The following is a 17,245-nucleotide window of genomic DNA, read 5'->3' as shown; positions in this document are numbered from 1 at the left end:
TTCAACATTACGTGAATAAGAAAAGATACACAGACATCATTCGAATCTTGACCCATTTCAACATAATTTTGTCAGTTTTCGTTCTGTTAAGGACTTTAACAAACCGTGGCTTATTATTTTGACAGCTTATACCAATGTTGGACATATTTGCTTTCACAAAACTCTCCACAATGTTCCCTTTTTAAAGGGTACAAAACAAAGTAAATCAAAAATCTGTTGTTAATTCACCGTGATATATTCTGTATTCTGCAAAGGTTTGCTGGTGAAACTTCTGCCCAGTACATGACCTTTACCATTTCAGGTGTGTTTTTGATTATGCAAATATTACAGGAGACGACGTAGAGAAGCCCCCAAGTCTGATGGTCAAGATCTTCAAATAGAAAGTAGAATATTCCAACCAGATAGCAGGGAGGCACAGAATAACGTGGGTATGGACACCAATATCCATGTGTATTCTACCAATAACCTCTTTTAGTATAATACGGTGATATGATTTTTGATATATGGGTACCTCGCTGCATTGCTCAGTTGCTTAAAGCGGGGTCTCTCTGCGAGTATCAGTCTCCTGACCAATAAGGTTGACGGTTCGAATCCAGCTCTAGTTATCTCGTTGTCAGATAGCTGGTTTATAATCAGAACACTCGTGGGCAGGGAATTAGGTTCTCCTGCTGTCACTTTTCGTCCAGGCCTAGGTGACTATTCTCTGTCAAAGGCGCTTGCTGGGCACTTTGTCTTATGTTTATGACTTGAAGTTCCGCCAATATGTCGTGCAAGTTTATACGTCGCAAATGAAACAATTCGTCGTTTATTGTCATTTACATGTTTGGCAGTTCACCCAGGATACAATGACACCCATATATGGCCACCGTGTTGTAAATAGACAATGCATGAGGCTTAGCAGCAGTTATTCAACCTATGTAGTGCATGGGTCAAGACCCAAAATTTCACACATTGGTACCACCCGTGGTGGCCAGATCTACTTGCTATATTTAAGTTCGCATGTGTCTTTAGTTCATGTTTTGGTAAGATTGCCCTCGCAGATAGGTAGCTTTGGATGGGTTATGTCTCATTCAATAAACATACTTATTATTCCGTTTGCTAACTCATACATTGCCAACGGTCATACAATAACTATTTGAATCCCCGAAATCAACTTAGGAACAGAGAATTTAATTTTAGGAATACTTCCTTAAATAATCCAAGCTTATTTTCTCAAACATAATGGCCGATTTGTTGGTGAAAGATTACATTTTATCCCTCTATGAATTGTGAGAAGAGTGAGCTACAGGGGTGAGAAGGACTGCACCAGCAGTTTCCAATGTAGCCAGAAAACGACAGTAGGCAGAAAGTTTATGTTCTGTAATGTGTTGGGGCATTCTGTCGTGGTGATGTTGACAATTGACTTTTGACTTCATTTCTATATATCCAAATGGTAAATTCCACACAAAAGGGGTCTTTCCATGACCCCATAAACCAGAGGAAACCGGAAGACTTTTGGTGTTTCCTCATTCATCTGTCATCGGGTGCTGCGGACGTTTAATCAACATTTTACTCTTTAATCTCGGAACCCTGGGTGTTGGAAGTCATTGGTTTGTTGTACGGTCAAGTTGTCTGGATAAAGGAGAAGATTTCTCATCCGAAAAACAAAGTAAAGTGATTTATCCAACTCACTCTGGAACATGGTTGATTGTGGCCGTATTGACCGTGATGTTTAATCTGTCAAGCGTAGCATTTTTTTGATTTAGAACGAAAAGAAGTTTTTCATTGTATGTTTTCATTCCTTGTGTGGAACCTACAGCTTCTAATCTACAGCAGTATCGAAATCCGTCTTGTATAGGGCAAAGATGTTTGGTCAAGTTTTTGGAGTGCTGTTCTAAGTCCGCTGCCGTGTGCACTAAGCTAAGCAAACTAGGAAGGAGGCTCGTTAGTTTTCGTCCATTAGAGAACAACTGCATCTGAATGATAACCCTTGCAATTCCTTTATCTGCTTTACTGACGGGAGAGAGTACGCGCACCATTTCATCTCTACAAGGCGAATATCTTGAGATCTATCAAACAACGTTTTGGGTGAAACGCTCTGGATGTAGCTGGTGTATCCTTAGAAAATCTACAAGTGATAGTTATAGGTTAATCACAAGCACCCTTGGATAGCACAAATCAAGTCTATATCATGTTGAAAATGTTGCTAATCTTCTGGCGATATCAAGAATTCAGAGTCGTCATCAAATCAATGAATGATATATGGCTCCTTGATTTGCATAATGTCATCTTCATCAACGAATCATATATCTATTAAGAAATAATATGCTTTGGTGTCTACTCTGTTGATGCATTTATGACTCTATATAAGTGAATCTGTGCATTTTAATGTAGTAGTTTAGTAGACTGCATTTAGCAAAAACCTTATGTCACGTCAGTGTTCAAAATATTGTCAGAAAAGGGCACTCAAGTATTCAGTATTTTAAAGGCATGTTGCTAGTGTTACGGTATTGAAAACAGCAACAGAAAACAGACTCAGTGACTCAATATTACAATGTAAACAATGCTTTATATATAAAATGAGACGTACAGTTTTACAGACAGTTCAACAACAACAACATAAAAAACATACACATCAGTATTACCGGTCTTTAAAAGTTTCCAGTTCACCTTTGCATCCCAAGGAACGTATTCCAGGAAATCCAACGTAAAGACCATGGGATAAACACACAATTCACACAAGTCACAAATTGTCCCAGTCAGGTACTTCGCTAGGTTAGCGAACGCGAACACAGTACACAGGTTACACAGAACTGGAACAGTCAAGCCTTTGAATGACGTCACACCCGCAGAGCACAACACAGGGTAAATCCAGGCATGGAGGTATAATCCACTTTAGAACAGTCACAGCTCCCGCAGAAGCTCACAAACGAGCCGTTCAGAGACGTAGAGTAATGTCACCTTGTGGCAGAACGAACGACCTTTGCAAAACTGAAAACTTCAGTGTAGAGTCCGTGACGACCTTGTCGGTCAGGTGAGGTCAGCGTGTTAAACAAATTACACAGTCAACACTGTATAATCATAATAAAGATCCGAACACCAATAAACGTGACTTCAGCAGAAATTCACTTAAACCAGACATCAGTACAACTGTGGTACACAAACGGTGCAGGCATAGAAATCTGTCCTCCCAAACGAAACTGGCATCACCAGCTCATATCAATATAATAGACTCGATACAAGAGCGTCGCACACTCTCCTGGCTCCCAGTGGATGCAGCAAAAAAAAACCCTCTCTGCGCAGAAATCACGGCTTATATACGTTCCAGGTGGATTCAACTATTCTTAAACACAGAATTAACAGCCAATGAAATAAACGAAGCATTGAACAAGGTGCTTTCGATCCGGTCCGCGCTGTACACATATAACAGGGCCTGTTATGCTTTCACAAAGGTCCGCAGACTAACAGTACATGAAAACGTTAAATAGTCATACATAACACTAGGTTCTAAAAATTTGAAAAAACTGTATTCCATCTGATATACATTTCATAATAGTGTTTTTTTTCTTTTGTCTGAAGTAGGCTATTATACTCTGCAACGAGTTTAAGGAATAATTTAGAGCTTTCAATTACCAGTATTATTGATAGAAAGTGAAAAAAATCTGATCAAAGGTTTGCTCTGACATTGTAGTTTTCAGACTTGTACATGACAAGTAAGGAATTGACAGGAACGTGTACTGACCTGAGCTAATCAACTTCTCACCGTAAAAATAGGTGTAAATAAAAGTACACGACTGGGCATATCAACTGTTGCTAAACCGTTATCGCCCCGGCTGAAAATCTTGCAAACCTTATAAGTAAATTAGTCTTATTATATAATTAACTGAAACTCCATGATATGTTGGCGTTTCTCTTACTCTTTGTAATTTGCGTAACGCCTTATGACGTGATTTTTGTTTTATCATGTGTGATAAAGCTACCATTGCAGAAAGGCTATCATGTCTTAATTTACTTCTCTCGATCCTATAAGCATGCTAATACGAATTAGGTTTGGCCACCTCAGGTGGTACCAATATTATGTCTGGCCCATGTGCTATCAGTTAATTATTTAGACGTGTTTCATACAAGTCTTGTTTAAAATTAAGAGTACGTTCTGTGCATCTTCAAGTATATACGATCAAGATCCCCAAGTGGCCGCCATATAACAAGGTCAGAAAAAAAATGTTAAAGTGGATTCAAAATTAAGCCCCACGTACATGTATACTTTCACACGTCCACAGTGTTTGAAGACGACAGCGATGATCAGGAAGACGAGCCACAGGATGACGTCAATCCTTACGTTAACGCGGACGTCGTTCCCACCATAGTGTCTGTCGAGGAGTTCCCAGACTACTTCGTGAGGAGGAATGCCGGGAAAGGATTCAAGAAAGAATTTGCGGTAATGCCACATTGTATAGGCCAGTAATGCAGTCGTCTACCATAGCACCGAGATTACATGATAGTGAATGGACTTGCTGTGGCTTAAGAGACCGGCCCCACGTATCTGTGCAAGTGTTTGTCTTCACCCGTGACGTACTTAATGCTTCTTTCCATTTAACTACGTCATCGCGCCAAAGTTTGTAAATTATGAACAAGATTATTTGAATTATATTAACCATTACTTGAACTGCATGAAGTGTGAGCTAGAAGCCTTTGGTATATAGGTATAAATGTGACGATATACACAACACTTTTTTATAACCCTGCAATGCATTAATCCTTCAGACATTCCTGGTGGGCTTGCAGGCAAAACACACCGCGGCGGACAAACCCAAGAACAAAGCGAAAAACCGCTATCGGAGCCTTGTGGCGTGTGAGTGTTTTGCCTTAGTCGTGACATATAACCTGGCTAGACATGGGCCTAAGCCAATACGGATTTCCGAAACAGCACTAACATAAATAATACTGTATTTATTTAAAATGGTATATTAAACGACACACGAATAAAAGCTGTTTCATTTTTTTACTTTTTTTCGGATAAAATTCAGTCCCATCAAATATTTAAATTCTAAGATAGTCTTTAAGGTTCACAGCGATAGAGTTCTAGATTTTTACATATAAGTCCACCAGAATCGTAGTGACACTATTTAGTGGCAGTTGCTTCCCTTTATTGTCTGTCGGTTGCAGACTGAAATTAGCTCAAATTTCTTACATATTAAAGCCCCGTTCAGCCTACTCAACATCATTCAACTTTTGTTGACTCAATAAGAGTCATCTTGAAGATGAGCCAACAGCTTGAGCCGTGTTAAGTAGTCTGTTCCTTTCCGTTCAACAATACTCAACACCATTCAACTTTGCTGAATCAGAAATGTACATTTGTGCTTTTTCTCGTCAAGTTGAATGAATGTAGCCAATCAGCGGGCGTGTAGAAATAACGTGACCGTTTTAAGGCAGGTGACCTGGGCAAAATGGCCGCACCAAAGGCGAAAGAGAGAAACTGGTCTCGCGACGAGACAGTTTCGTTGATACAGGAGTATGGCCATGGCAACAAGCGCAGCCGATAAACCCACGACACGATTCCTTCGGCTACTCGTCATTGTGTCTCCTGCACTGGAGAGAAAGATGGAAATTTCCGTCCAATTTACCGAAAGTTTTGTAAAAAAAACACAGCTGAGCGCAATGCAACACTCGACAACAGTGTTGAACAATGTTAACCTATCTGATTTGTAGTGTGGGCGGGGCACTCAACTTACCTGAACAGCATTCAACTTGCTGTTGGGCCAACACAAGCTAAACGATGTTGGAAAATCTGGACGGGCCTTAACCTTTAGTACTGTTGAGCAATCATTGATTCTGGAAGCCTCAAACCATATTACAATGTTGACGACCAACGAGACATACAGCTTCGCTAACATTACAGGGCACTGGAGGCGTTAGCTTAACATATATCACGCGGAATATTTACACCTAGTTTCAAATATATGTACTCGTGCATATAATGGCAACACACAATGGCAACCTCGAAAGGGTAAAAAATCAATACGGAAAAGCCATGCCATAATAGCTGAAATTACAATTGTTCCAAAGTGAAGCAGAAAGGGATATTAGAATGTTTCCACTGAGAACTTTTTTATCACTAAAGGTTAAAAAAGGCCTTCTGAACCTTGTGACTCGTCAGAAATATAAGGCAGCTATTTTTATAACATGTATAATATCAAAATAGTGCGAAAAAGTTTCTCACACTGGAACTCATTAGAGACGACCAGTCCAGAAAAGTAGAAACTGAACATCTGTGAGCATAAGACGTTCCTGGAGGAAAGAGGAACACAGCGAGACAGGTGATCACTAATTTAATTTCTAACAAATAAGGGCTTTCTTTATTTTCAGCGACAAAAGAGTTCGTTCTAAAACTCCCTAATCGCAGTGTGTTTTTTGTTAGGTGTGTCATGTGGGAGTGCCATGTTATATCTTAGAATAACATCTTCTTAAGAAGCTAGAGTTTTTTTGTCTTTTTTGGCTGTCATCACATGTATTTTTATTGCTAATTCTAATTTTCATCGTTTTGAAAGTGAAAGTGTTTTTAACATTAGTTATGCTAAATCTATACTCCATCTTATGTGTGTTCCAGATGACCATTCCAGGGTTTTATTGTCCGTGACAGATGACCAGGACACGGACTACATCAATGCTTGTTACATCAGTGTGGGTTATAGCATTTACACTGAATCTGGTAGACTCCGTCTCTAATCATAAGACGTGACGTGAATCGAGTCGTGGGTGTAGAATGCTTGGATATCTGTGCAATTTATATTTACTGTTAATATTGAATTCTAATGTTGTGGAGAAGTCTAAAATATTTTAATATTCTGCACGAATAACCAAATGTATACTAGACTTTAATATATTTTCATGCAAGATGCACCGATGAATGTTGTCTAATGCCTAATCAGACTCGATACGTAATACATTTTTGTATTTACAGGGTTACAACGAACCAAAGAAATATATTGCATCGCAAGGTAATACAATGTAATTCTTAAAGACATGTAATCATTTTTTTTAGAATATGGAATCTCTTTTAAACGTTCCCATTTAGAAAGTACTGACTCGCAAAGGGTAAACCCTTAAATATTAGAAACGTACGACTTTAAAAGGTTATAACGGAGAAGTTTGTCTACAAAAATATGTTCCCATTCGCTAATGAAACAAAATTTATTCTGTTTACCAAGAATATTGAACTTTTAGTAAATATTAGACTAGCAATGCCTTTACTACATGTATGCGTAGTGCTGAAATGATTCTAAAGTTTAAAAAGTTACATAATGCGGGCTGCTTTATAAATTTTAGGAACATTTTTACCGATCATGCTGATTTTCAGTGGTAACGCGTGCGCAGATGAAAATAATATTTTGTGATTATAAAACAAACACTCAATTAAATATGCGCTAATATAATTTCTGTTAGTTTTTGTTGGTAGCCTTTGTACAGAAGAATAAGATACTGGTCCTTACCATAACTAAAACACCGAGGATTTTTCTTTTCTGGTCTTATCAATGTCATTTGGCGTGTATTCGAATGTTAAAATTGCCGTTGTCATGGATTTTACAAACGCTTTATGAATTGACCCATGAACAGGCCCTAATGGCGTCATCCTGAACGACTTTCTGCGCATGATCTGGGAACAGAAATCTGGGAAGATCGTCATGGTGACCAACCTAGTAGAGACAACAAAGGTACAAGTATGTTACATATATCTATCTATATAAATTTTAAGATCTTTTTTTCAGTATTCTCTTAAATACGAGAAAATTCATTCCCGCCAACATACTTCTGGTCAAAATCCGCGAAAATAAATTCCAGGGAATAATAAGTACTTTACAGTAACTGGCAATCTGTCGTGACGTCATTGTGTCATGGTTATAATGGTCCCATCGGGGGAAACCTAGACCACGAGGTCAGCAGTGTTCCGTAAATACCTGCTCAAAATTAACCCATTTACACATTTTATGTCAAAAAAGAAATTAACAAATTTTAGTCGTATGATAACTGTTTTTTGGAATGGGCTGCTTGCAAGTTCATTTCAATGTTGTACATATTTATGACGTTCTGCACGTGTAGAAGAATTAATTTACTAAAGGTCACTCAACTGACTAAAGTTGAACAAAAATCAACACATGGATTTCACCTCTGGAAACACAGGGGTCACTGCCAACTTAAATACACATGGCGTCAATATTCAGTAGTATTTGTACAGATTGTTTCTGTTTGTAGAGAAAGTGCTGTCAATACTGGCCTGATGAAGGATCAGAGATTTTTGGCCTGATCACAGTGACATTACTGGATGAGGAGAATTACGCGGATTTCACCGTGAGAACTCTGCAACTGACACATATTAAAGTAAGATAAAAAGATTAAATCATGGAGACTAAAACAAGAGCAACTGCGACTATTTGATAGATGGTAAACTGTCACACGTACATGTATCTGGTGAAATACGGCCTCTTGTCAGCTTGCCTCAGATAAGGTTTTATTCCCACAGTTTCATGTAAATGCTTAAATTGTAGCCCACTAGAACCATGACTTAGCCAAAAAAAATGCGTCACTTTAATATCAATTTATTAGACGTTACTGGTCTACCACTACACAAAATATGTTCTCGTCTCACTCAACAACCAATAAAAAACAAAAATAATACAAGGGGACAAACTGAAGATCTCGGAGATTTATGGTTCAACAGCAGAATTCTGGCTTAGAAGATTAACTCTGATCATAAATGGATAATTAAATAATTTTACCTGCGACAATTGCCGTGCATGTCTTTGTCATAATGTTACCACAACGCAGTCATGATTTAGCCCTGGCCTGCTTATGTACAACATGTGATCAAAGCCATTAAACCACAATGTAGTGAAAACTTTCTGGAATTTGTAAATCTATGTCCTGGAAATTTAGTTGTATCGTTTTCATTGACTTTAAATGTTGCTGAAAGTCACATTCAAAATTGTGCACGTATATGTACGAATTGATCAATCCAACTGGTGAACAAATTGCATATACCCACCCTTTTATATGTAAATAACCTATTCTTGTACATGTTTATGCATTATTGAACAAATGACAAATGTTACATGATGTTACCAAACAAATTTTTTACAAAGAAAACTTAACAAAAGAAAAAAAACATTTGTGTGTGGTATGCAAATCTCTCCCAATGATAAATGTAAAATGATTGGAGAAGACAGTACGACGAACGTTCTTTGTTTTTCTCTAAACAACATCTGAGGTTAACTTCTGTCTACGCCGTCGTTGTGACATATCTGATTTTGGTGTTCAGAGAAAGACGGAAAGCTATACTGTCAAACAGTTCCACTTTACGGCCTGGCCCGATCACGGTACACCTGCGCACGCTGCAGCGCTGCTGGACTTCCGGGACAAAGTTAACGGTTATCAGACACCTCTGAGTGGACCAGTCGTCGTACACTGCAGGTAGCCCACTAAACCTTTCGTGTCATTTTAACCCTTTCTAGGGTGTTTTAAAAAACCAAGTCAAAAAAAAAAAAAAAAAAAAAAAAAAAAAAAAAAAAAAAAACAGAGTGAGAGTAAAAGCCGGATGACTTTTCTACCCAAAAGAAAGTATTGATTTTACTGTCCCTGTGCTCAGTTGTATTTTTATAACGTTTGTTTGCGTTTATGAAAGAATTTCAAAGGTAAAATTACCTATCTAGTGTAAATTTGTTATACATGCACCATACACCATCAAAGCATTTTGGTGACTTATTTCCCACACTAGCGACACAATTTTCACAGTAAGTTCCCACAGAAAAGCAGTAACAGTAATAATGCTGTATTCACGGAGGCTGTTTTGCCCCCATACAGTGCCGGTGTCGGGCGTACGGGAACATATATAGCTCTGGATTACCTAATCGCCCAGGCTCATGACGAGGGGGTGGTAGATGTGCCTGCCTGTGTCAGGCAACTCCGGGAACAGCGAGTTAACATGGTTCAGACTCTGGTAAATATCACAGATATTACATACGGAAGCCTTCGTGTCTCAATAGGTCTAATTTACCCCAGGTCACAAGGCGGTCCAACCCTACATGTATATCTGGCTGATTTGACTGCTTCAAACAAACATCGAATAGACTTACCTCCCCTGTTATCTGTTTCACCTTAGCTTAATATTTCTCCATAATGAACCTATTGCTGTGAAAAAGGCAACAATGCTGGCTTTGTTTGTCATTTTCACGATTGACTCTGTTAACAATAAGTGTGATAAAATTCGAACCTATGCTAATTAAGCCATTTGTGTTCATCATTCTTTAGGAGCAGTACAAATTCCTTCACGAAGCCCTAGCCGAAGCTTTGAAGCTTAGAAGTAGCAGTGTTCCTGGTGCGGAATTCCCTCGTGTTTTTGCCGATCTGTGTAACTCTGACCCAGAGACCGGCATGACCAAGATGGTGGGACATTTTCAGGTGTGGATAAACCCCTTCACTAATCATAGAAGTCAAATATTTACTCCCAGACTCCATCCCCATAAAATAAACATAAAAACAGCAACGCAAATTATCAACTTCCAGGTACAATGAAATGGCCACGTCATTAACTGCCATAATTACGCGTGACACACTTATCATGTGACCCTTTTGTCGACAATATGTCATCAATTAAAACACAGACAAAACATATTTAGCTTCTGGTGCAAGTGTTATACGTTTTTCTGCAGGATTTATAACTTGAAACACTGCCAAGTGCTGTAAAGTGGTACAGCTTATGTAGCGGTTATTACTGCGTATGTGGTATGCAAACACCCTACATGATCTTAACTTTCATCCATGACTAACTTGCTCATTTTTCCTGAACCTGAGGTTCAAAAAGGTGATATGAGGCTAGCCTAGAACGTGAGATAATATTCTAATGGAAAATTTTGAGTTTCAGCACCATAAAAATATTTGGTGACATTTATTTGCTGCTAAATGCACTTTTGTAGAGGAAATGTTTGGTCATTTAGGGCAATCGATAATCAGAAATATAACTACAGTTGAAAACTCAGAGATTCATTCTAGAGAATGCTATAAATGCCTTTGTAACAACGCCACAGCCTAACGTCAAGGGAACGTTTTGAGTTGGTGTCCCTCTTAATGGTAGTTACATCTACAATCTGTTTGTTTAAGTTGGCTTCCTTCTCGCTGGTACGTGTAGTTTACGTCCCTCAAGTTTCATGATCTGCTTATTTGAGTTGGCTTTCCTCTTGCTGGTAGTTACATTCCCCACGTTTCATGATTTGTTTGTCTGAGTTGATTCCTCTCTTAATGGTAGTTACATTCCAAACGTTTCATAATGTGTTTGTGTCCGCTTCCTTCTTGTTAGTAGTTACATTCAGCATATTTCTCACGATCGGTTTGCTTCTGTCACAGTCTCTCCAGAGGCTGACAGCTCCCCTGGATAAAGCTGTTCTCACCGCGGCACGTCATCCGGACAACGTCTCCAAAAACAGATCAGACAGAATCCTGGCAGGTTTGTCATATTTGATTGATAGTTAGATTATGTCAGTCTCTATGTATATTTGGGCAACCATTTTAAAATGTATAATCTCCAAATACTGTACATACGTGTTGTGTGTTTTTCTGTTCGCCACAGCGGACACATGCAGACCGTACCTGTCCACACCTGTACCTAACGGGAATAACTACATCAATGCTGTGTACCTGCCAGTAAGTAAAGTACTGCTGCCACCAAGTACTTGACAGTTCTCTGGATATACAAGCGTCTTATTAGCTAGTTAGGCAGGTTAAAGGCATGCTCTTTTGGGACTAACTCAGACTGACGCTAGTCACTTGTTGTTTGTATTAGCTTTGTTTTTACTGTATTTTAGTCACAGTTCATTTATTTTGTTCAGCCCCCAGCTGTATGTTCACGGCTACGTATTTCGTGGTAATAAATAAAAGTTTTTTTGACTTACGGATTCTTTGTATCATTGTGCATCTTCACAATTGTGTTACAGGCATTAAAATCCAAGAGGGGTCTAATCATCACTCAGACTCCTCTACCCGACACAGTCCTGGATTTCTGGCGACTGGTGTATGACCACGACATAACTGTCATCGTCATGATAGACTTGGTAGAGCCAGATGATACGGTTAGTCTTATAAGAGATGCAAGTACACTTCCGCCTTTGTGTCACTCGGATGTGAATGGTATGTGGTGCTCAGGCTCACGTGGGGATGTTTTGTTAACACATCCTAAACAGAAATACCTTATTGCTTTTTAGAGATTAAAACTGCGAGCAGAAATGTGGTTATTGTTTTAATCAAATGATATAAAAACATAAATACGTACATGTGTCGTGGTGCAGTCATAGAGCTTGTTAAACTGGGGCACAAAACGCCAGTGTAGAAATACATGAATACACAAGTCAGTTTAAATGACATTTTAAGTGTCATGTTTCCTTTTAGGACTTTGGAGTATACTGGCCAGCGGAAGGAAAACTATTTGACCCATTTGTGGTGCAGGTCAAGGACAAAGAAGAGTTTGAGGGTTTTACTGTGTGGACGTACCATTTATCTCACAAGGACGCGGTAAGTGTTCCTGAGATCTGCAATGTTCCATCTGTCTCACAAAGACATGGTAAGTGTTCCTGATTCTGCAATATCATGACAAAATGACCTTAAGCTACTCTCATGGCGTCCTGACACAAATATGAGATAAACGAATGGTGTCTGTATGGAGGAATTCATGAGGTAGACAGCTTATGAAGAAGCATGAATGCTCAAACAATTCGTTGACCGCTACAACTCAGCCACGATGTGGCAAACACATCATTTTAATCATTTTTATTAATTAATTTTTTCCTTGATTGGAGCTTTACACACGACGCAATAATATTTTACTTCTACATAAATGACCACGGAAAACCGAGCAGAGCCACGGGAAAAAACTGGAACGACTTTTTCCCGTTCCACGAACGACTGGAAGGGAAGCCAGCAGGAGCTCACATTGGTCATATTGGTGAAAGTCTTCTGGATGACAGTTTCTTCTGGGTCAATAGTTTACAGAAGAAGTTGTAAAATAATTAGACATACGGCATAGAAAGTAAGACCACTGTAGCGACGAGAGTGTGATATCTGGCAAACGGTCGCACGTAACCGGTGAAATACGACTTCTTGTGAGTTTACCTCAGTCGGGGTTTTATTCTAACTGTTCATGTAAATGCATAGATAGTAGCAAATTGCTGACTCGAATACGGTCTGTCTGGATGTACATATCAATTTGATAGCGTTTGATAGATTACCCTAAACACTATGCCATCGGTTATATACCTTAGCTTTGCATTAAACACATTCTCTCCACGCTATGACAGAGATATTGCAGACATGACGTTAAATGAGAAGAAAACTTAAAAACATGCCACTATAGGTTGAAAAGAGCATATTTTTTCTGTCTGGTGGTGCCTGCTTCATAATGCTTCCATTTTTCCTCACCATACAAAACCTGAGCAGGGCAAAGCTGACATAAATCGCTGTCCTTCGCGTCCTCCATCTTTAACACCTCAGCTAGTGAGAGTCGTTAAAACTGCCAGCTTGTTCGTTTAAACTCGGAACCTACGTCCAACATTCCGGTTTCCTGATCGTCAAGCGGAAAACGAACTGTACTGTTCGCTACCTTCTGGGAAGATGAGTTCTATCGGCAATGTACGAAGTGCACTTCGGCTTCCGACGGCAATTCTCCTTCTAACACAAAAGACTTCTTAGGCAAAATGGAGTCACCCACAGCCGATGTTGGCAAGGGCTTTATTTACAATTTATCATGAGGTACATATTAGAATTTTGTATGGCATGCACCTATGAGGATACTCTTTTCAGTGGTATTTGATTGATATCTAAATTTTCTTCTCCCTTAAACCATATTCATTCATCAATTCTCTTTCCTTACACATACCTCACAATTTCTTTGCTGAGGATTTCCAACATTTAACACGTATTTATATCGTCTGCACACCACCATACACAATTTTAACATTGTGCACAGGATATTTATTTTACACAGGGAATTCTACTCATTTGCTAATCGTCTAAAACATCAACTTTAGTATTCTACTATTCTGTATACTACAGAACGCAGCCCACCCTATTAAGCAGTTCCGGTGTAAGTTTTGGGCTGGGGATCCAACCCCCTCCTCGATACCCTCACTTCTGTCCGTTATTGAGACCGCAACCAAGTGGCAACAAAAGACAAGCAACGCACCAGTTTTGGTACACTGTAGGTAAGTATATACTGCAGTCCTAGTATGGGATTGCTTCATTGCTCTTGCCCCATGTATGGACGATAATTAATGCCTTGGGGTTGGAATGATGCAACTGGCTGACAATACCATTTGGACAGCAAATTATCATTTTTGATGTGGCCAATACATGTATATACATTCCTTCAAACTTTATACATGGACCTACATGTACATGCAACTGAAGGACAATACGTTATGCTCCTCACTTCCAAGTAATGTGTCAACTGAGTGGTACATGTAAGCGCCAGGTATCATATAGTGATGTAATGATTTTGATGTTCAGAGACGGCGTTACGAAAAGCGGTCTGTACTGTGTGGCCACGTCGGTGATAGAGAGACTGATGATGGACCAGGAAGTGAACATCATCCACACGGTGAAACAGATGAGGGCCAGCAGGCCACAAATCATTACAGACCTGGTAAATAACACACAATATCTAGTTATATTTATTTTTTATTTATTTGATTGGTATTTTACAACATACTCAAGGATATTTCGGTTATACGACGGCGGCCAGCATTATGGTAGGACGAAACCCACGGCCATCCGCAAGTTGCTGCCAGACGTTCCCAGACGGCCGGAGAGGAAGTATCTGGTTATAGTCAGATAGTCAAAATGTATATAAATATATATTTATTTGTATGCAGGGACTCCGGTGGACCAAATTCTTAAGAATGTACATGGGGCCACTCTGCCTCACCTTTGTTGATGTAAAGTGTTCCCACTTTCCTGCAAATGGCGCTGTGAAAATAGTGTAAAACTTGAATCCCTTCAGCACAAATGACGAATTTCTACCAAACAACCCAATGAAAGAACATCTTGCCTGTATTCCTGGATGACTGGATTCCATGATTTTTTGTCGATAGATGATCATTTTTGTAAAGTGATTAGTACCATGCACACACCCACCAACTCGTATGCAGGTGTTAGTAATATCTTTCGAATATTTTCTTTACAGAATCAGTTCCAGTTCCTGCATCATGTGGCTTTGAGGTATCTGGAGACCACCCACACATACGCTAACTTTGTGTAAAAATCATATTCGTCCCATTCTCACCGTAGTATGGGATACAACATTACCTGTGGCTTATATATTTCCAGCCGTTGCTAATCTTTGGATCTGAAAGTGGAAACCAAGAATCTACATGTAATTAGCAATGGCCTAGAATTACTTTTATACCATAACCATAATTATACCTATATACTTATATATAGCATACAGTTTTTTTTTCTTGAACGTGTGTGGTTTTATTGTAATCTTTGTTATGTAACAATTTGTTCTATTGGTTAACAGCGTGTTTAGCTCATACCAGAAATACATGTAAATGGATAGAAACTGATGTATACCACTGCTCCGTGGCCATATGGTGGTTCGCATGTATACCTTCCCTCTACTGTGTGAAACAATGCGAGTTCTGAAGAACTATAGTAAACGATTTTTCGTCTCCAAGTCACTGTCAACCATGGACAGTCTTGGGCCGTGACAGTAAGCGTGACATACTCCTGTGTATATGTATGTACGTCAGGTAATTTCGGTCTCTGTCCGGCCGTATACGGGGGAAGGTCTGGCAACAACCTGCGCATGATCGTAGCTTTCCACCGGGCTCTGCCTGGTTTTGTCCCATCATAATGCGGGCCGCCGTCGTATATGTAAAATATTCTTAGCTACGACGTAAAATACCAAATCGTCATTATTTTCTATATTGTTACTGAACGATTTTCTGGCGTCGTATGTATTCTGGACAAGCTATCCCTATATGGTATTAAAGGGGAATAATATAATACATAATAAATATTTTCACATAATCCAGTTTTATTAATGTGTACATTTTTGCGCACCATTTTGTCATGATGACAACTCTTGTATTATACGCTTCTGTGTTTACTACATTGTCACGTTTACATCACCTCTCGAAATAAAACAGGGCTTTTGTTTTGCTTGAGCTTTAACTTTTCTCCTCTTTTGATTACATACTATGTGCTTATTTGGATAGTTCTGTTGATGTCAGACAAAATTATATCGCCTGATAAGAAAAGGTCCTCTCAGTCTGATACATGATGAGACATCGTCTCATGTGTTGGCCCTACATAATGAGGAATATGGCGTTTAACATTAGCCAAATAAATGAATATTTACGATATTTGATACAGACATCGTTTTAGGAGTAGAAAATGTCCTCCTTGCATACACAATGAATATAGGTGTCTTCCCCCTCACATTGTCATCAAAGCCTAATGAACATACAGTTCGACTGACATGACAATCTGGACACGTTACCTAGTCGACGGGCCGATTCCACACATCCATTTCTGATTCAAATCAAATTTTGAATCACAATTGTAAACCTTATTTTGGGGCTTTAGTAATTTTGTTCACCTGAACAATGTTACTTTAAGATAAATGTTTCCAAATTTCAACTTACAGCACCTAAAACTAAGCATCGTAATTTTTTTTTGAATTCTGACTTTAGTCAGAAATGGCTGTGTGGAATCGGCCTCAGATCGCCTAGCCCTCAGTTATAAACTATATTTTGACCAATAAGAGTATGTATAAACAGATGTACGGAGACTACCATATTAATAATTTGTGAGCTATGGAGAGAGCATCCTAATAGTTGCAAACAGGAATTCCAGTTCAGCATTATATGATCTAGCCCCTGGTAATCTCGATGTTCTAACGTTATTTGTGCGAGAAAACGTGCAGGCTGCTTATAGTTGTTCGCGGCGTTTCGATGCCTTTAGTAGGAATAAACGTGCATGTTTGTCACTTGGTTTTTATGCTGAGTTACGTAGACCTACTTTGCAAATTACCATATTTCAGATACCAATTTTCATACCGATATGTTTGCTTTTCTCAGAGATTAAAATGTCCTACCAATAAAATTCCAGTGCGGTAAGATTTAACAGTCGACACCGATAAAGGACCGCTTGCAATTGGATAGGAAATCGTCCCACTTCGGTGTAGCAGTGAGGTGTACGTTTTCATGTAGAAAATCAAGTAAAA

The 17,245-nt window shown here is 39.0% G+C and overlaps 1 protein-coding gene across 1 annotated transcript; it reads left to right on the top strand.

The window, feature by feature from the left end:
* Window positions 1–313: 313 nt before the first annotated feature.
* LOC135470703 (receptor-type tyrosine-protein phosphatase kappa-like) lies at window positions 314–17,195 on the top strand (the record flags this gene model as incomplete). Its single annotated transcript, XM_064749738.1, has 17 exons — window positions 314–428; window positions 4,260–4,417; window positions 4,744–4,831; window positions 6,587–6,660; window positions 6,941–6,977; window positions 7,594–7,691; window positions 8,230–8,355; window positions 9,293–9,444; window positions 9,835–9,970; window positions 10,282–10,431; window positions 11,374–11,473; window positions 11,597–11,670; window positions 11,961–12,095; window positions 12,412–12,534; window positions 14,071–14,219; window positions 14,524–14,659; window positions 15,200–17,195. Coding segments are annotated over 17 exons (1,926 nt in total), but the record flags the coding sequence as incomplete, so codon positions are not given.
* Between the last annotated feature and the right edge of the window lie 50 nt (window positions 17,196–17,245).

The sequence above is a fragment of the Liolophura sinensis genome, chromosome 7 (assembly GCF_032854445.1).
Source record: "Liolophura sinensis isolate JHLJ2023 chromosome 7, CUHK_Ljap_v2, whole genome shotgun sequence".
Lineage (NCBI taxonomy): Eukaryota > Metazoa > Mollusca > Polyplacophora > Chitonida > Chitonidae > Liolophura > Liolophura sinensis.
Note: the sequence above shows the minus strand (reverse complement) of the source record. Positions and strands in the feature narration are given on the sequence as shown.